Genomic DNA, 24,390 nt, shown 5'->3' on the forward strand with positions numbered 1-24,390 from the left:
TTTTAAAAGTATGAGTTCTGCTCAAATGATAGCCTTTTTTAAGTCCATATAGTTTATCATAGATAGTTTACATGACACAGGACAAAGTCTGCATATCTGTATATTTTCCCCTATTTCGAAATAAAAATGAATTGAAGTTGGAAACTATGGATGGCAGCTCGAGAGCAATCAAAGGCAAATTGCCCTGTGGGCGAAAATCAAACTAAACCAAACTTCACTCCATGAAGGGAATGACACACTAGTCAGATTAGACCAAGAAAGAGTCGCATACAGGAAACAGAAGACAAAACTGTACATAAAATTGTGCTAAGTTACATATGACTGCTGAAAGGAGAATGGGAATGGACAGCAGAAGGCGACCCAGGAGGAGGATAAACGTCAGGAAAGTCCTCATGCAAAATATGGAGGAGGGTCACAGGTTTGAAGGAAGGGCAGAGAGAGCATTGCTTTGCCTCCTTCCCACAAATGTCAATACCAGAAGTAACAGGAGGGACGAGAAGAGTCGTGTTCTCTCTTGACTGCCTCCTCTCCTACGTCTGATTTCCTGCAGGACGAGTAAGCAATCTTTTGTGGGTCCATTCCCACCATTGTGTAAAACTTTTTTTGTCTGTCAGGGAAAAAAAATTATTTTCGTATTTAGGTACATGTAAAGAAAACCTGAAGTAATGTTCCTCATTGTCACTGTTTTGCCAGGAACAGTATGTTTTCATTCATGATGCTTTGGTTGAGGCCATACTTAGTAAAGAGACTGAGGTGCCAGACAGCCACATTCATGCCTATGTCAATGCGCTCCTCATTCCTGGACCAACAGGCAAAACGAAGCTAGAGAAACAATTCAAGGTGAGTCCTCTTAGACGTTACCACGCAATTCAGTGTCCCTGCATCTTTTTGTCTGAGTTGACAAGGCCATGTGGACGGGTTCAGAGCACAGTTGGCACAGTGGCTGTATATTATTCTTCAGAGTGGGCGGCAAAGCCACGTGGTAAGTTTCAAGGAGAATCTTAATTTTGAGAGCAAGAAGAAAAGTTCTCAGGAACTCTAGATTAACGTTTACAAGTGTAAACTTGGTCCAAGAAGGAGGGCACAGAGCATAACAGAAGGGACAGGCAGACCTCATCATACAAACTTCTTAAGTGCTCTTTTTCTTTTGAAAGAACCAGACCACTTAACAAGGAGTGCTCCGGCTCAGGCTGTTCATGCTATTCTTTGGAAAAATCTGTCTCACTTGAAGCCCCTGGACTAGAGAAGAGGCCACACCAGAACAATAGCTCTTCAACCCCAGTTCCTCCCACCCACCTTGTCATGAAGCAGTGAGCTAGAGCAGGGAGTATGTTTTGTTCAATATCATACCTTCTACAATCCTAGTTCTCTGACTTCCAGAAATCAGCCAGCAAAGAATTCAGAAAACAGTTGTTACTGGACCTTCTAGCTGTTTAAGGGGGATTTGCACAGTTTTGACTTTCCCACAGGATGGAGGCTGGTTATTTGCTCCACCTTATTCCTATACTAACCTCTTACTTCCCAGGATTCCTAGAGAAACAGGGCCAATTTCTGAAGGAGGAATATCTAGGAAGAACTTGAGACCCTGGAAGAACCCAGGAGAGTTGACAAATCTTGAGATTGCAGAGTGTTGTTTTTCCTCTTCTCCCCCACACTACAGTTTAAAAGATGTTAGTCGCTAGGACTTCCTTCTGATTTTCTGTTGTCTCAGTCAGCACCATTTGTACTTTTGGAGAAGAGAAAGATTGGGGTGAATGCTACGCTTTGAACCTGCCATCAGGAAGACATAAGTGTTTTTGTGTGGCAGAGCTCATCTGAGCGAAAACAGAACACGTTAGAGAAAGAAAAAGTATGCAATTTGCCTTCTACAAATGAATAATAAAGGAGTATAAAACATCAGCATTAAGTTGTTAGGATAGCTTTATTCTAAATTAAAAATATGTAAATATTACCCATTTTCAACATAATTCTGATTTAAGTATGACTTACCCCTACACAACCGCGTAAAAGAATTGATACGGCTTACACTGGATAACCCAGGATCAAAAGAGAAATATCAATTATGAGGCCAGAATCTTACTTAATTGGGGAGACATTTGATTCTGTTTCCTGTTAACACACTACCGGGGAGATAAAAAAGTATGTGTGTTTATGTGTGTGTGTGTGTGCACTGTTCTATAAGACATTAGTCATTCAAGTTTATCTGTAGAAACAATTCCTTGAGATAAATTACATGGCATTTATTTGTGACTGTCTGCAGAAAAGGAAAACACTAACTGAAAAAGATATCTGCACTCTTAGGTTCATTGCAGCATTATTTACAGTAGCTGAGATATGGAAACAAGTTAAGTGTCCATTGATGGATGAATAGATGGGAAAATGTAGTATATATATTCAATGGAATATTGTTCATCCATAAAACAGAATGGCAAATCTTGCCATTTGCAACAACATGGATAGACCTTAAGGGCATTATGGCAATTGAAGTAAGTCAGAAATAACTCAGTGAAATAAGTCAGACAAAGAAAGACAAATACCATATGGTATCACTTACATGAAGAAATAAAAAAAAATCACAGATACAGAGAATAGATTGATGGTTGCCAGAGGCAGAGGGTAGGGGGTGGGCAAAATGGGTGAAGAAGATCAAAATGTACTAACTTCCAGTTATAAAATAAATAAGGCATAGAGATATAATCTACAGCATGGCGACTATAGTTAATAATACTGTACTGCATATTTGAAAGTTGCTATGAGAGTAGATATTAAAAGTTCTCGTCATTAGAAAAAAAATTCATAACTATGTATGGTGAGGGATGTTACGTCCACTTACTGTGGTGATTATTTTGCAATGTATACAGGTATCAAATCATTAAGACATATACCTGAAATTAATATAATGTTGTATGTCAGTCATACCTCATTTTAAAAAGAAAACAAATATTTATCAAACACCTGCCACATACCAGGCCTTTTGTGTTTGATACTAGGATACAAACATGAATTTTTTCAAAAAATCACACCCAGGTCCTGCCCTTGTGACACTTGCTCTTGCTCTTGATCTAGTGAGATATACAGGCAAGAAAACAGTTACAAAACAGGGGGAAAGTGCCATCACACAGGTGAAACGGGTGCTATAGGATGCAACTCTTCAGGGAAGAATTGCACAGGATATAGTGAAGGGTTGCATACGGGACTCGGTGAGTTATTGGACAGAAAAAGACAAGCATTAACTACCCGCATTCTAACTTGAGCACTGGGAGGATGAGATATTGTTCACTGAGACTGAAAAGCGCATGTTTGTTGGGTGTGGTGGGGAAGGGATGGTGATTTGTTCGGAGCCAACCTAATTTTAGGAACTCAGGAGGTGTAGTGTAAACAGGCATAGTGGGCAGTTGAATACTTAGTGGGAAGCACAAAGGAGAGGTCCGGCTTAGAGAAAGGATTTGGGAACAATCAGCATAGAGATGGTTACGTGAAGCCTTAGAATTGGACAAGACAGCCAAGAAAGCTTGGGAAGGGGTTTTTAAGAAAAATTACAACTAACCAATGAATGGACAGCCCGCAAAAGAAAGGGAAGAAGTAGGCATTGGAGTGTAGGAGAAAATTGGTCACAGTGGGGATATAATAGACTCTGAAGGAAATAACATTTCGAGGAGGAAATGGACAAAGTTTGGCAAATGCCATTGACAAATCAGTTGTGATGAGGACAGAGCATGCCATTGGACTGAGCCATAAAAGCTACTTCAGGGAAGGATAGCACTGAAGCCAGACTCTAGGAAGATAAGGAGACATTGTGTGTGAGGAATTAAAGACCATATTTCTTTTTTTTTTTTTTTTTTTTAATTTTTTTTTTCAACGTTTTTTATTTATTTTTTTTTGGGACAGAGAGAGACAGAGCACGAACGGGGGAGGGGCAGAGAGAGAGGGAGACACAGAATCGGAAACAGGCTCCAGGCTCCGAGCCATCAGCCCAGAGCCTGACGCGGGGCTCGAACTCACGGACCGCGAGATCGTGACCTGGCTGAAGTCGGACGCTTAACCGACTGCGCCATCCAGGCGCCCCTAAAGACCATATTTCGATAACTCTAAAGATTTTGACTCTGAAGAGAATGATAATGATAGCTAGAAGGAAACTTGAAGTTAGAAAGTAAGAATTTTTTTTGGTTAATTTTTTTGTTTTGTTTTGTTTTTTATGTTTTAATGAGAGGCATCTGAGTTTGTTTAAAAACTAATGAAAAGTGAGGTGCCTGGGTGCCTGGCTGGCTCCGTTGGTAGAGCATGTGACTCTTGATCTTGGGTTGTGAGTTCGAGCCCCATATTGGGAATAGAGTTGGCTTAAAAAAATAAATAGGGGCTCCTGGATGGCTCAGTTGGTTGGGCGTCCGACTCTTGATTTCGGCGCAGGTCATGATCTCCCAGTGAGTGTGAGCCCAGCATCAGGCTCTGCACTGACAGCGAGGAGACTGGGATTCTCTCTCCCTCTCTTTCTGTTCCTCTCCCACTTGTCCATGTTCTCCCTCTCTCCCTCTCTCTTTCTCTCTCTCTCTCTCTCTCTCTGAAAAATAAACATTTAAAAATAGTTTATTTAAAAGACACTAATGAAAAGAGATGTATGGTGGGAGTGGTGGGGAGAGGGAGGAGAGAACAGACTTTTAGAGGGAGAGGAAATCCTGAGAAGAGGCAAAGAGGAATTAGGGGCCAAACGCAGGGACACCTGAGTGGGTGTGTATACTAGTAAGTGTGTGGGCTCCAAGGCTGCAGACTGAAGGGATACTCTGGCTTCTATTCCCTCTGTGATACAGGAGGTGAGTGTGTGGTGTGTGTGTGTGTGTGTGTGTGTGTGTGCACACGCGTGGGCATGGGGTGTGTGCACGTGGGCACAGGGTGTGTGTGTGTGTGCGCGTGTGCATGGGGTGTGTGTGTGTGTGTTTGTACACACATTCTAGGATAAAGACGTTAAATATCCAATGGAGGGGGAAGAGTTAATTTCAAAGAATCTATACAGTACTAACCATATTCTCAGAATCTAATACATGAAAATTGGAAGTTGAAATGAAAACTTGGCCCTAAAAATATCCCAATATTTGAACAATAAAAATTCTCTTTTACATAATTGATAATAATATGAAAGAGGAAATTATAAAATCTTTAGAATTAAAGGTCAACAGAAGGACTCCATAGCACAGCTTGTAGGAAACAACTGAAGTTGTATCTAGAAAGAAATTTATAATCTTAAATATATTCATTTGAGAATAAATAAAAATAAAAACAAATGAAATAGGCATATCATGTTAAAATTAGAAGAAAAGCATGGTACACCCAAAGAGGGAGACAGAAATATTTTCAGAAAGTTACAGCTTTCTTAAATTAAATAGATGGTTAAAGTGATTAAATAGAAACAGATGAAACAAAACCAAATGCAGGTTCTATCAAAGACTAATAAGACAAATAAACCTGTGGCCAGATTGGTAAGAAAAGGAGAGGCTTTGCACTAATAAATATTAAGGTGAAAAATAGGGATATATTTATAAATATTTTAGAACTGTTTTTCTAAACTTAAAAAGCATACTGTGAACATATTTGTGACAATACATTTGAAATCCTACATGAAAGAAAATATTTTTAAATATTTATTAATTTTTGAGAGAGAGAGAGCACATAAGCAGGGGAGAGGCAGAGAGAGAGGGAGACAGAGCAAGTTCCATGCAGTCAGCACAGAGCCTGACACAAGGCTCAAACTTAAGAACCATGAGACCATGACCTGAGCCAAAATCAAGAGTTGGATGCTAAATGACTAAGCCACCCAGATGCCCCGAAAGAAATATTTTTTAAGAAAAAGTAAGCAAAATACACTCACAGAGAAACGCAAAATCCAACTAGACCAAGAACCATTAAATAAATTGTATCAGTTGCCAGAAATCTCACCTCCAAAATAAAATCAGAACTGGAAGAATTACCAAACTTCTAAGGAACAGAAAATTCCAAACTCTGTGATAAAATATCTAGGTAGAAAGCAAACCCAACTATTTTACTGTTTTAGCAAGTGTAACTTTGCTACCAAAACTGTATAAGGAGAGTACAAGTAAAGAAATATACAGACCAGTTTCACTTATGAACTTAAACACTGAAATCCTGTTTAAAATAGCAGCAACTCAAATCCAGCGGCGTGGTTTTTAAAAAAATATTGTGACCAATTAGGATTCATAGAGTTTGTTCTAGTGATGATTTAACAGTAGAAAATATGAACAGATATAGTTATGAGAATTGTATGGCCCTCTCAAAAGATGTAGAAAAGGCAGTAAATAAAATTCAGTACTATTCATAACAAAAACTATCAGTAAATTAAAACTAGAGGGAAGCTTTCTTCATCTTAGGCTACATTATAAATGTCATATACAAAATTTTAACTTGGAAATTTTCATAGTAGGTTTAAGAAAAAACAAGAAATGCCAACTGTTGACACTGTTAGTCAACACTGTACTGGAAATCGAGTCAAACAAAAAAAATGTTTAGAAATAGAAAAGAATCTGTAGATGATACACTTGTCTATATAGAAAATCAAGAGAAACACAATAAGATATCTCTTATTAGAATTCAACTCTTATTACAGTTCAACAAGTATATATAAAAATCAATAGCGTCGTAACTCATTAGCTGTGAGTTGTTAGAAGAGATATTAGAAGAAAAAGGGAGTTCAACAATAAACAGAAGCAAAAACTCCAGGGTCTCAAAAATAAACTTAACAAAAGGTACAATGAATGCATAGAGAAAAAATTATAAAACTGAATTGAAGAGCCTAGAATTAGACCCAACAAATATAGATAAAATTTTCATGAATGGAAATATCCTGAAGATGTCGATTCTCCAAAATTAAGTATAAAAATCAGTGTGGTACCAATCAAATTCCCAGCAGGATTTTCATGGTAAATTAAGAACTGAACTTAAAATTAACATTTGGAGAAGTAAAGAACAAAGACATCCAAAGCACTACTAAAAATAAAGAACAAAATAGAAATGTGTTGGACAGTATATAGAAGACAAACAGATATGATAATTAACGCTGAAAAACAGACAAATCAGCTAGAGGAACCATGTCTTTGTGGAAATGGTTATATGATAGATATGACAAATCAGTGAGGGGAGGACAGACTAACCAATAAGTGATACTGGGACAATTTCCATGTGGAAACAAGTAAAACTGGGTTCTTTACACACCTTAAACACTAAAATTATTCAAGATGGATTAGGTACTTAAAGGTGAAAGCAAGGTTCTGTAACTATTACAAGAAAATGTTAGCAATGTATATTTTGAAGGCATCAGTGTAGAAAAGGACTTCTTAAAAACATAATTGGCAGAAATCTTAAAGAAAAAATTAATTAATTGGCTATAAATGTCCGTGTGATTAAAGACAACAAAGACAGGGGCGCCTGGGTGGCTCAGTCGGTTAAGCGGCCGACTTCAGCTCAGGTCACGATCTCGCGGTCCATGAGTTCAAGTCCCGCATCAGGCTCTGTGCTGACAGCTCAGAGCCTGGAGCCTGTTTCAGATTCTGTGTCTCCCTCTCTCTGACCCTCCCCCATTCATGCTCTGTCTCTCTCTGTCTCAAAAATAAATAAACGTTAAAAAAAATTTTCTTTAAAAGACAACAAAGACATTAGCAAATTTTTAAACAGATTATAGACTTAAATTCAAGACATCAAGCCCCCTAAAAATTAATAAATGGCAGTGAAGTATAAATATAAAAAGGCAATCATCAAAAAAGAAATTTAAATGGCTAATGAATGCTAAAATTCACAATCACACAGTAATCAAGGAAATGCAAATCAAAAGCATGGTTTATCACTTCTATAAGACTGTCAAAAAATAATGCTGATGACTCCTAATTCCATGTGTATGCATTAAGTAATATACAAGAGAGACTCATTGCTACAAAGTTTAGAAAAGCAAAATATTAGAAATAATCCTAACATTCACTAGTTGGGGGAATAGATAAATAACAAATAGATTATTCATGTAATGCAGTACTAAAAAAATGAATGAAATCCAACCATATATATAAATATGTACACACACACATACACATATCATGCAATTTACCCCAACTGCACCGTGAAATGTAAGTGGAGGACATAGTGTATGCTTATGAGGGAAACCCTAGGGAAGATCCTCCCAGTGCTGAATGTCAAACTAAGGGGCATTCTCTGCTTCTTCGAGCTTCCCTGGTGTAGAACACAGATGTGCCAGGGAGTTAGGTCAAGGAATTTTTGGAAAAGAAGTCAGATATATGTATATTCAGTATCTTATCTTGATTTCTTGGTTGGGTCGTGTGTGTGTGTGTGTGTTTGAGTACTTGGATGACTTAAATGAAATAATCTATATTTTTCTTCGACTCCCTTTCTCAGCTCCTGAGTCAATCGAATATACAACAGAGTGACTATTCTACAGCCCTAAAGCACTGTAACAGGGAAAAGAACAGAACATCTTCCATCATCCCTGGTAGGTTATGTTGAATCATGAAAAAAAATGATAATATTTGTACATCTTGGAATGAATGAATTCACTCAGTATTTTTCTAATTATGCCTGATAATTTACTTGTTAAAAAGGACTCTTAAATCCTGAAGTCCATCTAAAAAATGCGAAATACATAGGAAAACTAGCTTACAGATCAAAGTCACTCAACTTGGGACATGCAGCTGTGTTTTACAACGTGGGGGTGGAGGGAAGGGTATAGAGTTGTGAGCATGGTGGTTCATGATGAGTGTTTTGTGTTCCAGTGGAGAGATCAAGGGTTGGCATTTCATCTCTGAGTGGGGAAGGCACAGACTACATCAATGCCTCCTATATCATGGTAAGTCGAGAAGTCACTGGAGAAACTACCTAAGAGTTTGTGCTTCCAGAATCAAAACCAAAACGGGCTTCCTGAAGCAGTGGCTGTGGCACCACTGGTGGGTGGATCTAATCGAATGACTGCAGACCACAACCCCCAAGCAGCAAAGAGAATAACAGCATCCCTTGATGTTTTGATGTGTGCTGGGACTGGAGATCCCTCAAGCAAGACAAATTAGTAAATAAATGCAGGAACCAAACTTACCATTCAGACTTATGAGAAGATACACAATATACGCTGGGCCAACTAAGAGGCTCCATTGCATTTACCCTGAACAGACCCAGAACATTCCAGACTCTGGAAAGCCCATCTCACTGACTTTACTACTCCAGGTTTGCAACAGTGTTCACCCTGTGGACTGGGCTCATTTACAGACCCGGGTTTCTAAAGACATAATCTTCTCCTTCTGTGTTTAGATCTTCTGTGAGAAAGGGGAGAGTGTTTCTGGGTAGCCATTGCATGGCCCTCGTTTCCATTTCAGGTCTATCACTCATAGAGCTTGGCTTCACATGAAAAGGTGGTAATTCCCATGCCAAAATCACTGTTTCATTTATCCAGCAAAGAAAATATTGCAAGATATCCATGCAGGAAACAGGGAGATGTGTTGTGGTAGCATCTAAATACATGCTGCACTTCCCATGAGCCTGTGGGGAATAGGAACAGGATCTGAGAGACCCCAGAGCAGAGGAGGATAAACGAGCCATGATTTTAATAAGCAACACCATGGAAATCGTGACCAATCCAGAGGACCCAGCTTCTGGGTTTCTGCAGCAAAATCTGCAAGGTGCCTCTCTGATTCCTCCCTGATAGAGGAAGCCAGGGTGTCTGCACACCAAGGGTGTTCTGTTGTCAGTGGGTGCGAATTTAACACTTTGCCATTGGGACTTAAAGAAAGTGAGAAATATAAAATCTCCTCCGAATGTCCATTCTATCCAGTGTAGGAGACATGGTCCACATGCCATTTTGGGAAGCCTGCTCCTAGAGATGATAGCTGTGTAGACTTGGGCACAACACTTTTTGGATTTTAATGTTTTTTTAAAGTTTATTTACTTATTTTGAGAGAGAAAGAGAGAGAATGAGAGGGGGAGGGGCAGAGAATGAGGGAGAAAGAGAATCCCAAGCAGTCTCTGTACTGCCAGCTCAGTGCCCAAAAGGGGGCTCGATCCCACAAACTGTGAGATCATGACCTGAGCCTAAATCAAGAGTCAGACACGTAACCAACTGAGCCACCCAGGTGCCCCACAACACTTAACTTCTTAAGCCTCAGTTTAAACACCTACAAAATGGGGATCACAGTTCCTATCACATAGTACTTCATGAGACATGAGAGACTTAAGGGGAAGAAGAGGCTACTCCTGGGGCACCTGGATGGCTCAATTGGTTAAGCATCCAACTTCAGCTTGGGTCATGATCTCACAGTTTGTGAGCTCTAGCCCCACTTCAGGTGAGCTCGAACCCCACTCCAGCCTCCGCACTCTCTCTCCCTCTCTCTCCCTCACTCACGCTCTCTCATAAATAAATAAATAAATAAATAAATAAATAAATAATTTTTTTAAAAAAGAAAGAAAATGCTACTCCCGTGCCTGGTGTATGGAAAGTGCCCTCTAAACAGCAACTAAAATAATCACCTTGTGATTTACAGATGCAATCTAAAAGCAAAAAGACTGCCTTGACTTAAGGCCCATTAACTTATAAATGTACTTTGAGCGTTTAAAGTCATATGCCAGGGCTCTTTGTGTCTTCTGTTTGCTTTTGTAGGGTTACTATCAGAGCAATGAATTCATCATCACCCAGCATCCTCTTCTTCATACCATCAAGGATTTCTGGCGTATGATATGGGACCATAATGCCCAGCTGGTAGTTATGCTTCCTGATGGTCAAAACATGGTAAGTCTCCCCCATCACGTCACTTTTGGTACTTGCCTTACAGGGGAAATAGCAAGTCATGTCAGCCGGAAGTCCAAGCAAACAAACAAACAATTTTTTTTCAACTAATAAACTACTATCACTCGTTGGCTACTGGTCTGCTATTGTCTACTATTGGGCCTGGTTTGGTGATGCCACCTCCCAGGTCTGAGATTGCTGAACGACAGTTTTAAATAAAAATAAGTTAAAATTCATTTAAATTTAAGTATTCTGTGATACTGCTTATGAAAAATTAGAACTGCAATCATGAATGAAGTCAGTCCCTATGCTTCTATTTACATTTTTAAAAGTAAAACTTGTTAGGATATTTGGAGAGTCCTTCAGTTTAAGGAGATCTATATAAAACCCGAAATAAAGGCCTATTTTATTTAGATTTTGCACATATATGTAACTTGGAGATTTATTTCTTATCTGTAAAGGTAGACTGGCCATTCCAAATGACACTGGAAATTGCTGAGCTCTTAAAATCACTTGAATCTTTTCTACTCAGTTATCATTTATAGAAGCAACAACTTACCATTGTTACTGATGAGCTAAGAGCAAAACAACAAAGCAATAGTTTGGTTTCTTAAGTGTGATACTTTATTCTGCACACCAAACTTGTTTAAGGCTCAACATTTTAAGAGTAAATTTTGAGATCCAAAGAAAACTTTGAGTTGAATTTTCTGTGTCAACCAGTTAACTTCATTTCACAGTCTGACTTAGTAAACATTTGATTAAAATCTAGACTCTTCCTTGGTATTTAATCCTCCAGGCAGAAGATGAATTTGTTTACTGGCCGAATAAAGATGAGCCTATAAACTGTGAGAGTTTTAAGGTCACTCTTATGGCTGAAGAACACAAATGTCTGTCTAATGAAGAAAAACTTATAATTCAGGATTTTATTCTAGAAGCTACACAGGTATGGACATAATTGAAATGACAAACTTTTCATCTTAAGTACATGCTTTGTTAAATATATGCTGGTTTAAGGATCTTCCCTAGAAATAAAACAAAGGAACCTAATTTCTTACAAATTAGGACAGATTGCCCAAATAATCAATTTTACCTTACTTGTCACTTTCATTTTTAAAATCCTATAGAATCATTAAACACCAATCGCCACTAAACTGCACTGTCCACACTCAGAGAATCAAAGATTTCTCTCTTCACTCCAGAGTAGTTCTGATAGACCTTAAATTGAAAATAAATTCAGTAAAAAAATAATTTCATTAATCCGAATTCTCCTGTTTTAAGGTAAGTTTTTACCTTGAATTCTTCTAAGTAAAATAGGAAAAATATTATCTACCAAAATGAGCTTACCGCTGTCTACCAAGAGATGAAGTGTTACAAGTGAAGAAGTGCTTTGAAAATTGTGCAGTACAATGAAGTAGGATTGTTTTACTAATTCTTGGTTATCTATAAGGTATCAATCTGCATTCTCTGCCAAGAATTATTTATGTAATTACAGTACAGAATTTACTGTACAACTACGGTAAAATGCTAAAAGATACTAATAATGAGCAAGGCACGTGAGAGAGCACCTTCCCGATCAGAAAAAGGTTAAACCATGTTTTCGATGGTCTCAATGTTGCACTTCACTGTAGTCTAATTCTGGAACAGGTGAACCATGTAAATTTCAGGTTCTGCTGCTTATTTTTAAATGTAGCATTTTATTGACTACACTTTGGGAAGCTGGAGGTTTAGGGATGTAAAGTCACACAGCCCAGTTGGCCACTTGCACAAGAACCAAGAGTGGGGCTGGAGCGGAACCTACGTCTCCACCCGCCCAGCCCTGCTTGCCAGCATTTCCCCATCGGGTCACGTAATTCCACTCAGTTATTCCCAAGTAATACTGGGATTTGAAGAAGTCTATGTTATTTTAAAACAAATTTTAGCACTGAAGATTTCTTTTTGTGTTAAGTTTCCTGGCACAGACACATCTTTGGTACATGGTTTCGAAGTTTGAATACCATAATAAACCTACAACTAAGACATTTTTAGAATGAAAAAGAGATTATATCTACAGTGAGAAATGAGGCATCACAGCAATTTCTTCCCTCTGAGATGGAGGACGGGCTATAGTGCATGGGACTGGGTTTTATCACCTTCCTGTATTCCTGATTCCCCCAGTTACTCTACTCATAATGAACTGTCACCAATGGGACTCTTTTTAAAATACTGGTTTTTCTCTTCGTATAGGATGATTATGTACTTGAAGTGAGGCATTTTCAGTGCCCCAAATGGCCAAATCCAGACAGCCCTATTAGTAAAACGTTTGAACTTATAAGTGTTATCAAAGAGGAAGCTGCCAACAGGGATGGACCTGTGATTGTTCATGACGAGTAAGTTCCTCTCTTTAAACGGTTTCGTGCCTGAGCATTCTCCGGGTGGGCATATGTTTCTTTTGTCTTTGTACTAACCTAATGCTGTGGACCAATTGTAGCGACTCAGCCAGGGTAGATGATCTGCTTCCTATAACCAAGGTTAACACAGAATTAGATTTTTTCGCTTCTCTTAGAGCTCATGTTGAAGGCAAAAAATGGGTACGTGATCACAAGAATTTGCTCTTGCATTGTGTGCTAAGAACACTTTGTGTGATGAGTCAGTGTTTTGGCACTTGAATTTTTACAGGTGCTCACCAGAGAGACATTTCTTAGTTATTGACACCCTAGATAGGATGAAAATCGATACAGTCTTTATTAATCAGAAATAGGAACCTATACAATAAATCTCTATAGGCTCCTGTTATGAACAAATAAAAAATGCATATGCTGGAATTATATGTTATATATATATGTTGTATATGATACATATGATATATGTGATAACTTGTCAGATCATTTTGATTGATTGCCAGCCCCTTCCAGAGTGTAAAAATAACAAATGAATAAGCAAACATTAAATTTCTATAAAGTATCCCATTACTAATATCATAAATACTTGCTAATGTTTCAAATTAAACTGTAGTTCTCTGCATGATAAAGAGAGACATTTCGTTAAAAATTTCCGTGTTCCCACTACAAAGTTGTTAAGGCCATGTGCTTTGTGAGTTCCAAATGTGAACGTTCGATGCATCTGAATGGAGTCTTTGTCCCTTTGCTTCAAGGCATGGAGGAGTGACCGCAGGAACTTTCTGTGCTCTGACAACCCTTATGCACCAACTAGAAAAGGAAAACTCCATGGATGTTTACCAGGTAGCCAAGATGATCAATTTGATGAGGCCAGGAGTCTTTGCTGACATTGTAAGTAATAGAACAGTGAACTAAACTTTCACCATTAGAGTACTGCTTACTTCCCAGAGGCTGCCAAAATCATTTTATCATGTATCAAAAGAGGCCACCTTGACTGATAACATTTCCATGTGGTGTTCAAGCTGGATTACGAGTTACTCAGTCCACAATCCATAGAACTGGAATAATAAACAATAAACATTCAAAGTTTATCTTCTGGAAAATTAAATGTATAAAATTAAATTTCACATGTGTCTTTTTGCAAGATTTATTGTAATTCTGAAAAATACCCTCAAAAGCACCAACTAATCTGAACTCTCTATTTTTCCGTGTCTCTACTCTGAGACCGTAGCAAGGCCCATGCTCACCTTTGCTCAAAGCAAGGTGTGGGGCCAGTCAGGCTGCTAGAGTGTAAAGACTACTTGGTAAACAGTGGGTCTTGTAAAAAGGATTCTGCGTGAGCCCAAGCTGACAGTGCAGTCCTTTCTGGGACCTCTCCATAGAGAGAGAAGCCCAGTGGATTTCATGACAAGTGGAAAAAGGAGAATGAGTGGCTTACAGGTGCCTTGTACCAAAGGATTACATACAAGTTGATAAATCAGTAACAGTAACCTGTCACATCATTTTCTGATTCCATGACATAGATAAACAAGAATGGAGTGCTGGGGCACCTAGGTGGCTCAGTTGGCTAAGCGTCCCACTCTTGATTTTGGCTCAGGTCACGAACATACAGTTTGTGAGTTCGAGCCCCATGTCAGACTCTGTGCTGACAGTGCAGAGCCTACTTGGAGCTCTCTCTCTCCCTCTCTCTCTGCCCCTCCCCCACTCGCTCTCTCTGTCTCTGTTTCTCTCTCTCTCTCTCTCTCTCTCACTCTCTCTCTCCCCAAATAAATAAATAAATAAACTAAAAAATTAAAAAAAAAAAAAAAGAATGGAGTGCTTACCACAGGCAAAAGTATGTTGGCCAATTTTCTAGGTCAGTTGAAATTGACCTAGGTCAATTGAACATTAACTACTTGAAAAGCTACTTTAAATTTCCTCAGAAACAGATATGAATATAGATTGTGTACCTCCACTGAGTTTAACAGACCATTTAACACAATGCCCTTCCGAGAACAGTGTCAACGCGTGACTGAAAATTTCCCTTCATGTTACAAACGTGCATCTTCACGGAGCTTCCTGTTTACGATCTCCCCTTCTCTATTCTCCAGGAGCAGTATCAGTTTCTCTACAAAGCTGTCCTCAGTCTTGTGAGCACGAGGCAGGAAGAGAATCCATCCACCTCTCTGGACAGTAATGGCGCGGCATTGCCCGATGGAAATATAGCCGAGAGCTTGGAGTCTTTAGTGTAGCGCAGAAAGGGGCGAGGGGAATCCGTGTGGAGCATTTTTTGCCTCTTCCTGAAGCTAGACAGGAAAGTCATTTCAGTTCTTCTGTTATCTGTTCACTTTCCATCACCTGACAGTAATTTTCATGACATAGGATCCTGCTGCCAAATTTACATCATTAACAGCGTGTGCCTTTTTGCAAAACTTCTTGTAATTCACTTATTGTGTCTAAACTAAAATGATTGGATTTTACAGTATTTCTAAGAATGGAATTGTGGGGTTTTTTTTTTTCGTATTTTAACAGGAAATTTGAATTTATAGATATTAGGAATTCCCAACTACAGAAAACATGTTTGTTCTTAGTGTCAAATTTTTAGCCATATTTGTAGCAGTCATCAGATTTGCTAGAAATATAACTTTTAATATAGTAGATTGTAAATAAAACACTCCATTCCCTATGATATTCAATGTTTCACAACTGCAGTATTCACCTAAAGTAGAAATAATCTGGTACTTACTGTAAATACTGCTCTAGTGTCTCCATGGACCAAATTTATATTTATAATTGTAGATTTTTATATTTTACTACTGAGTCAGTTTTCTAGTTCTGTGTAATGGTTTAGTTTAATGATGTAATTCATTATCTGGTCTTACCCTACGAGTCTTCTGATATTCTTCCATGTCATCTCAGTAATTAACTCTGTTTTAGCATGTAACTTTAACTTTTATGGAAAATAGAGATACGTTTGTTTTGAAAGATGTTTTTATGAGAATAACACCTTACCCAACATCGTTTCATTGGTTTTTATCCAAGGCATTGCAAAAATAAATATAAATATTGCTATCAACGTGCGTTTGTTTGGGGAGTGCTGTGCCGGGGCACATGTAGCAGAAACTTGTGGGCACAGGTCCACAATGATGATGGAAGTGAAGAAAGGTTGATGGGACGGAGCAGCATATAGAGCTGTGAGTCCCAATCTGTGCATCGAGACACATAGGGAACTCACAGAATTTAAAGTTTTGAGAACATAGCAACAGTACTCATACTGCACAACTACTGTTACTGACTTCCGGGACCTAACGACCGTGTACCAAGAAACGTCGGGGGACTTTGACTTAGAAACAAGCTGGGACTGGGGGCGCCTGGGTGGCTCGGTCGGTTAAGCGTCTGACTTCGGCTCAGGTCAGGATCTCGCAGTTTGTGAGTTCGAGCCCCGCGTCGGGCTCCGTGCTGACAGCTTGGAGCCTGGAGCCTGCTTCAAATTCTTTGTCTCCCTCCAGAGGCCCCTCTCCTACTTGCACGCTGTCTCTCTCTCTCTCTCTCAAAAATAAACATTAAAAATTAAATTTAAAAAGAATCAATCTGGGGCTTAGAAGCAGGCAGATTTGCCAGTCGGGGACTGGTTTGGAAGCCAGGTGAATTGATAGACAAAGCTCAGGAGCTCTTAAGCCCCGGGGTCCTATGTCAAGGCACATTGTCAGGATCCAAGAGCTGTGTGGAGCTGCAGTGCAGGAAAACAGAATCAGCCTGGGTGACGGGCCGTCCCCTGCCTCAGCCAGGAGTGTTTTGTAGCACTGCCTGATGAGGAGGGCACTAATCCCCAAGAATGCCCACATCAGGGGCCCAAGCGGGAGGCCAGGAAAAGTTTCATTTAAACCAGGGCGCTCAGAATGTGGTTCCCAGACCAGCAGTATCAGCAAAACCCGGGAACTTGTTAGAAATGCCAATCCTTGAATCCCATCCCAGACCTACCGTATCAGCAACTCTGAGATGAAGCTCTACAGTCTAATCCAGGCCAGAGCTTGAGAACCATTGCTCTGTCGCAACAATTCAGGGAGCCTCCAGTTTCCTTAAGCACTATCGGGAAATGTGTGCCAAACCCTTAAAATAGAACCAAAATTAGCTTTCCGCTTAAGGCAACACTCATGAGGAAATGTGAAATAGGAAAAAGGTCAACAGATGATAGAGGGTCACAAATCCCAAGATGTTGGTAAGCACTGCTTTACCAGGCACAACACAAATTACTGTGTTTCTTTCTCACCCTCCCTGGGAGGAAAGCCACAAGGCTAACTTTGCTTGGTTGCTTCTCTAACCTTATCTCCTAGTCCTCTGTTTTATGTTCTTTCCCTCATAACCCACAATGTTTCATCGTAAATTGCTCTGAACCAAGAGTATACATGTCACCTTAATAATTTTGTCTGGTTTTCCCTTGGCCTTTGTCCCAAGAACAAACACCCGTTTGGGGGGGGATAGGGATTTTTTTTTCTGGCCTTCATGGTTATTTACCAGTGAGGAGCCTTGCAGAATCTCTTCCAAAGGCAAGTACTTATGAAGCAATATGTGTGGTAATTCAACATTTCATAGACAAATTCTAATAAATATACCAGAACTATAAGGTCCATCATAGTTGTAGTGTGACACTCCCTGAAAATTTATAGCAGCTCCTTCTTCACATATAATTAATATAAACATTTCATACATACATATTCTCATTATTATGGCAAAGAAATCTTAATTTTTGTATTTCTGATCTGAAACTCCCTAATTCGTTAGCATCTAAAATGACTTAGAGGACTTGGAAAATAAGATCTCTTTATAAGCAGATATAATTTTACATATTTTATTAGAATTGAATCCCACTTGCAAACAGCACATAGAATCAGAAGTGCTGATCATGTATTGGATTAAAATGAACTTTTTAAGGAAAATTGGAAAATCTACATATTTGTCAAAATAAAGCACATTTGTTTTTATTAGTATAAACCCCAAATGAATAGCATTCACTCGCTGATTGCAAAATATTCTCATACATTAGAAGGCCCCTCATCACTAGTACAATATTGGTATGTTAGAGCAGGTGGTATTAAATATTAAAGCATATAAATGACATGTATTATACAACTTCTAAGAATCTAAACATCCTTGGAATTAAATTAGAATTCACAAGGTTTGTTTTTTTTTTTTTAGAGTAATCACTTTTAAAACTTAAAACAAGATAAAGGGAGTGGGAGTAAGAAAGGCTGTGGGTGTGAATTTGAAACTTCTCATCGCGGACACAACAATACATTCTGCTCAGTCCATCCATGGTGACACATTCTAAGCAGGCCACGAGACTGACCTTTGAAAAACTTTCCAAATATGCTAATTTGCAATGCTTTCCTCCTCAACTCTGGATGTGCCATTCAGCATCTCTCTCAGATTCTTAGGATCTTGCTTCAGCCCTAGAGGAGGTGCCTCAGTTCTGAATTATCCACATAGAGAAATGAACAGATGCAAGAAATGTCTGCCTTGCGCTCACTTGTTTAATGAAGCCATGCACTAGAAACTATTGCGTGAAGGCTCCTAGTGAGGAATATTAATTTTTTTTAACGTTTATTTATCTTTGAGAGACAGAGACAGAGCATGAGTGGGGGAGGGGAGAAGGAGACACAGAATCTGCAGCAGGCTCCAGGCTCTGAGCTGTCAGCACAGAGCCCGACACGGGGCTCAAACTCATGAGCTGAAATCATGACCTGAGCCAAAGTCGGACACTCAACCGACTGAGCCACCCAGGCACCCCTCCTAGTGAGGAATATTAAATTAGAAAAGTCTCTCATAGGGGCACCTGGGTGGCTCAGTTGGTTAAGCATCTGATTCTCAATTTCAGCTCAGGTCATGATCTCAGGGTCATCAGATCAAGCCCCACATCAGGCTCCACATTAAGCATAGAGTTCGGTTGAGATTCTCTCTCTCTCTCTCTCTCTCTCCTTCTCTCAAAATAAAACAAAATCTTTAAAGAAAAATAAAATAGGATTCCTCCCCAGGAGGCAGCTGTCAGCATGGTTGAAGAGTTTGTGAACTGCAAAATCTAGCCTGGGAAGGTGGTTGTGTTCACCAAGCCCTCCTACCCCTACTGCACGAGGACCCAAGAGCTTCTCAGCCAATTGCCCTTCAAACAAGAGGTTTTGGAGTTTGTTGATATCATAGCCACCAGTGACACTAGCAAGATTCAAGTTTATTTGCAACAGCTCACAGGAGCCAGAACAGTTCCTCAGATCTTTATCCGTAAAGATTGTTTAGGGGGATGCACTGACCTAATGGAAATGCATCAGAGTGGGGAGCTGTTGAAGCAGCTAAAACAGATTGGAGCTCTACAGTAATTATAGGGCAGAACCCAGGATGATATCCCCCTTGAAAGCTGGATGGCATTTCAAATGAGGACCACTCTTTCTGGTGGATGGATCTGGGGCTAACAGCCACAGCAACTGTTTACTTAAAATTCTGAAATGTGCTCACCAAAAAAAAGGGGGGGGTGGATTTTGGGGCAAAAACAGCTTTTCCTTCTTTTGACTCAGTATTGAAAGGGGACTAACTTGCCCCAAACTATAGGTCTGAGAAAGTTGATAGACATCTTGGATTTCTTCTCCATTGGCCCTTTGGGTTCCAAAGGACCATGACAAGTTATGGCTTAGGATTCAACCAATGACCCAAAAGACATTTTTTCTCTTTGGCACATGTCTCTTACTGTTCTCCATATGCTAGGACCCCTCTACCTCTAAGCCAGTGTTTCTCAACCAATATTATCCCAAACCCCGTAGGATGAATCTATAACTGGTTCCTGCTATTGCCTGAAAGTTTCTCCGTTGAGTTTGACTTGATAGATTTTGCATTACAAAAACAATAGGTATTTTGAGTGTGCTTTTTCAAGCTCTATGTGTCTCCCCAGTCGTTATCCCCATCCCACCCTATCCTGTCTTGGGAATCACTGCTCTGAATCCATGTTCTTAATCTTGACAACTCACAGATCTCACAAGACATGTTCAACAATACTGTGAAGGGTCTTAAGGACCCAACTTGGGAAATGCCACATGAAAAGTTAAGCACGATTGCTCTTCACTTGGTGCCACAGGGATCAGAGGTCTCAGTAGAGCAGCTGCAATAATGGGGCTCCTCCTTCCCTAAGATGGTCATCCAGGCAAACCTGAAGAAGAGGATATTAACTTGTTTAGATTATGAACAGAAGTCAAATGCAACATTTATAATATTACCACAGAAAACTTGCAAACCCCTTCCCCAACAGTATGTCCGTGAAAGGGGCCAAATTTGAGAAACATGGTCCTAAATGATTGTCTCTCCCTCCTTTTTTCCTTCCACTCCGTGAAAACTTAAGAGTTCCTTCCTGTTAAGTTTGATCTAGAACTCCAATATTAAGTTAATTTCCTTCTGCAGTCCCTAGTGGGAATGGTTAATTTCTTTTCTAATAAATGCCCAGAGATGACAGTGAAAAAATAAATGAGTAAACAAACAAGCAAATAAAGAAATAAATACCATAAAATAGATTTCTTTTAAAAAAAAGAAAATTCTGGGGGGCCTGGGTGGCTCAGTCGGTTAAGCGTCCGACTTCAGCTGAGGTCACGATCTCATGATCTAGGAGTTCGAGCCCCGCGTCGGGTTCTGGGCTGATGGCTCAGAGCCTGGAGCCTGCTTCCGATTCTGTGTCTTCCTCTCTCTCTGCCCCTCCCCCATTCATGCTCTGTCTCTCTCTGTCTCAAAAATAAATAAACGTTAAAAAAATTTTTTTAAAAGAAAATTCTTTCATAACACCTTTATTTCAAGTAAGTGCTTTAATGGATGCAGGAAGTTACACCTGCATTTCTGAGGCTTTTTAGAGAGTAAATGAGAAACCTTCCACCTTTTGTCATTCTACTATGTCCAGTTCTAAGCTCATGGCGATGCGTAAAGAGATTCAAAAAACCAGTTAAACAAACATGAAGTGGTTAGAAAATAATGAAAGCCAATGAGGAAAGACTGATAATTGGGGTCATAACTGTATTCGCAGAGTCCACCCACATGCCACTCTCCTTCTAGGGTGCCTTCCGAGGCAGATGGTCTTTTCCAAAAATAGCTCAACAGCATCTTCCATCGCACATGTGATTCTTTGAAACTCATCCCACTGAGCAGTGGGATCTATGGTCCCTCCCCTTGAATCTGGGTGGATTCATGACTATGGCGAAAGTGACACATGTGATTTCTGAGGCTGAGTCATAAAAGGCAATACAGCTCTTTTGGGATGTTCACTCTGAGAACAGGGCCACCATGCTGTGAAGCCCACGCATGGAAAAGACCCACGTGGAAAGAAAACCAGGCCCTGGCCCTCTTCCCTAGCTGAGCTTGACAGCTGACAGCTAGAACCACCTTGCCAGCTCTGGGAGCAAGCTGTATTGCAATGCATCCCCCAGATCCCAGTCAACACAGCCCAAGTGACACTGTGTGAAGCAGCGACAGCTGTTCCCCCTGAGTCATGCCCAGACTAAGAATTAAAACAAAAATTTTGTTTTAAGCCACTCCATTTTGGGGTGGTTTGTTACACAGGATAGTAATTAGAACACTTCTTAAACCTCAAAGCCCAAAAAGCTATAAACTATGGTCCCCTGACTCCCTTGCAGCTAGAGTTGTGGGGGTGAATTACATTCCACCAAATACAGAGAGCCACAGTCTGGAAACATAGACAATATTGTTTTACCATGCACTGTAATATAATATTAACCCATTTATTTTGTATTTGCCTATGTTTCTTGACTCTCTGGCCACTCTGTAAATATTGTCACACAAGATTTGGAATACAGAAATAAGGCAGAGGCCATCTTCCTGTTCTCCTTGACCCTACTGGTCAAAGGAAGAAGATTGTAGACCTGTGGGCAGCTGAGCTCCAGTGTATCGAGTTGAGAACCAATAGCAGCCATGACGGGAAGACCAAGTACTCCTGATTCAAGCTTCCCAATACGTGGGCCCCAGCTATGAGTATAAGATCTTGCTCCTACTGCCTTGTGTGCCTTTCTCTTTTAATACCTGGCATGGTTTATGTTTCCTCTTCCTAATAACTGATTCAGTACCCTGGAGACGTGTCTAAATGACATTCCCAGTTTTTTTAAGTACCTTCTTATTCTTCAACTACAACAGAGGCCTCTGAATATCACACTCTCTCACCCTTTCCCAAGTCCCTCTCAACACTGGAGCCAAAACAATCTTTTAGAGGCACAAAGTTGATCTTACCAGCCCCCTGGATTATTGATCATGACATAATTTCAATCTATTGTGACCCAATGATTGTGATAGTTGGGGCTGATTCAAATATCACAAAATGATGCCCTTTACCCACCCTTATGCTCTGGGGAAATTTCAACAAGCACTCTAAGAAGCAACAAACGAAAGAGAAATGTGAAGAGTGCCTCTTCAGCATTACCAGCTAATGCTAAAAGATAGCAAAACTGTTTTATATACAAGCAGAGCCTATGACAACCTTCCCTTATCTATACTTCCACCTTTACCACACTTTACCACCAGGCTTCTAAATGTGTCCCTACTATACCACACACACACACACACACACACACACCACTGTATGCCAGGCTGCAGGCCTCATGATGGGTGTTAAAAATACATTGGAATATTAGAGTTCCCACAGAAGCAGCCGCTGAGACAATGTGTTAAGTACAACAAGTATGTGGTCCCAGAAAATACCCATCAGTAGGAACATTAAGGAAATATCATAATCATATTTGTAGTTTTGAAAGACCAATGTGTCTAATGTGTTTGCTGTGAGGAGAACGGACATCAAGGAAGTAATTCTGGATACAGGGAGGCCAGGTAAAAGGCTGTTGCAATGATCCACATACAAGATGACAGTGACCTTGGATGAGACGAGCTATACGTGGGTAGAAAGACAAGGATGAAGTCCAGGCATGGATGAGGATGGATTCAGTGGAGAAGAGGAAGAAGTCCTGATTTGCTGAAGTGGGAGTAAAAGAAAGGAAAGTATCAAGGATTACATCCTAAACAGGAAGAAGACAGTGGTTGCCATTTCCTGAGATGGGCAATCAGGTCGAAGAACTACTTTGGGGGGAACGTCCCTAGAGTGGCCCCACTGAGAAACCCTAGTTTATACTATAAACTCTTAAATCTATACTGGGACATATCCCAACAGAGATATTAGTAGTAGGTGGGTGTATACATACTCAGAAGCTCAGGTGAGGACGTTTGGATTCTTTAGCGATAAAGGTGATGTTCAAAGCCTATCTTCGTTAAACATCTTACATACTGAACCATTTGCATAATGGTTAAATTTAAAATTTCACACACCAGAAATTAAATGGAACCACTCTGTGCCAGCAAAAATATTTAAGGTTTAAAAAAAAACATACTATTATAGTATTTTAACAATCTGTGCCCCTCATCTTTTCTCTTGGTCTTCTCTGTTCTACAGCCTATTCCAGTTTCTTTCCTCTATCAATTCCCATTTAATTTCTACCTCTTTTTAAGTATTTCTCTCAACTTAGAAGAAAAAACTCCTTTTATCAACAGTTTGCTAGTAAGATAAGCAGGATTTTTCTGTATTAGAGTTGCCGGGCTTCTGATCAAGTGTGGGGACTTGCTTCACCCTGTGCCAACTTCACCAAGAACCTGGCTTGGTTAGAAGAAAACGCACTTCAAATGAATTGAAGCCAGGTGCTCGGCTGCTGCTTTAGTTGTGCCTGGCAACAGCCCAGAATCATCTTCAAAGAGACGAGCCATATCAATGCTGTTTTATCAGGCTCTGAGGCTGGAAGTGAAATTCTCAGGGTTTATGAAAGCATTACTCAGTGATGTGGTATACTTTAGCAATCAGCACAGCACTGGAAGACACCAGAAAACTTGTATTTTACACCAACATAAAGGAGAAGGTCAGAACCTGTTAACCTTGCAAGTTAGGACCCAACACTATGTTTCATAATTCTTGCTAATAAAAAGTAAAAATGAGTGTTAGGACTAAAACAAAATTGGAAAAAGGGAGTTAGCAGATTAGCAGTCAGTGACTACCAAGTATTGCTCCAAAACAGAAAGCTTTTCTCACTGGATCCTTTCCGGTGGATTTCAAGTCTGGTAAATGTAGTTTCACTGCAATCAACAAACGTAAACCCTTGTAAAGAAAGCTAATCTATACGACACATAAGGGTAATATTAGCTACTCTGCATGACTGCAAATTGTGCGCTGCAGTGAAGGGGGAGCTAGTC

At 39.8% G+C, this 24,390-nt stretch overlaps 1 protein-coding gene and 1 pseudogene across 1 annotated transcript in view; both read left to right on the forward strand.

The window, feature by feature from the left end:
• The window catches only part of PTPRZ1 (protein tyrosine phosphatase receptor type Z1), a 183,983-nt gene extending 167,786 nt beyond the window's left edge, over positions 1-16,197 (forward strand). The window contains exons 23-30 of the mRNA XM_049641742.1: positions 694-840; positions 8,407-8,500; positions 8,781-8,854; positions 10,652-10,780; positions 11,574-11,720; positions 13,001-13,143; positions 13,908-14,043; positions 15,243-16,197. Coding sequence (XP_049497699.1) covers positions 694-840; positions 8,407-8,500; positions 8,781-8,854; positions 10,652-10,780; positions 11,574-11,720; positions 13,001-13,143; positions 13,908-14,043; positions 15,243-15,383 — 1,011 coding nt within the window. The 3' untranslated portion in view covers positions 15,384-16,197. The remainder of the gene's footprint in view (positions 1-693; positions 841-8,406; positions 8,501-8,780; positions 8,855-10,651; positions 10,781-11,573; positions 11,721-13,000; positions 13,144-13,907; positions 14,044-15,242) is intronic.
• A 2,959-nt stretch (positions 16,198-19,156) lies between these two features.
• On the forward strand, positions 19,157-19,499 carry LOC125930097 (glutaredoxin-1-like; annotated as a pseudogene).
• The last annotated feature ends 4,891 nt before the right edge of the window (positions 19,500-24,390 follow it).

This window comes from Panthera uncia, chromosome A2 (genome assembly GCF_023721935.1).
Source record: "Panthera uncia isolate 11264 chromosome A2, Puncia_PCG_1.0, whole genome shotgun sequence".
Lineage (NCBI taxonomy): Eukaryota > Metazoa > Chordata > Mammalia > Carnivora > Felidae > Panthera > Panthera uncia.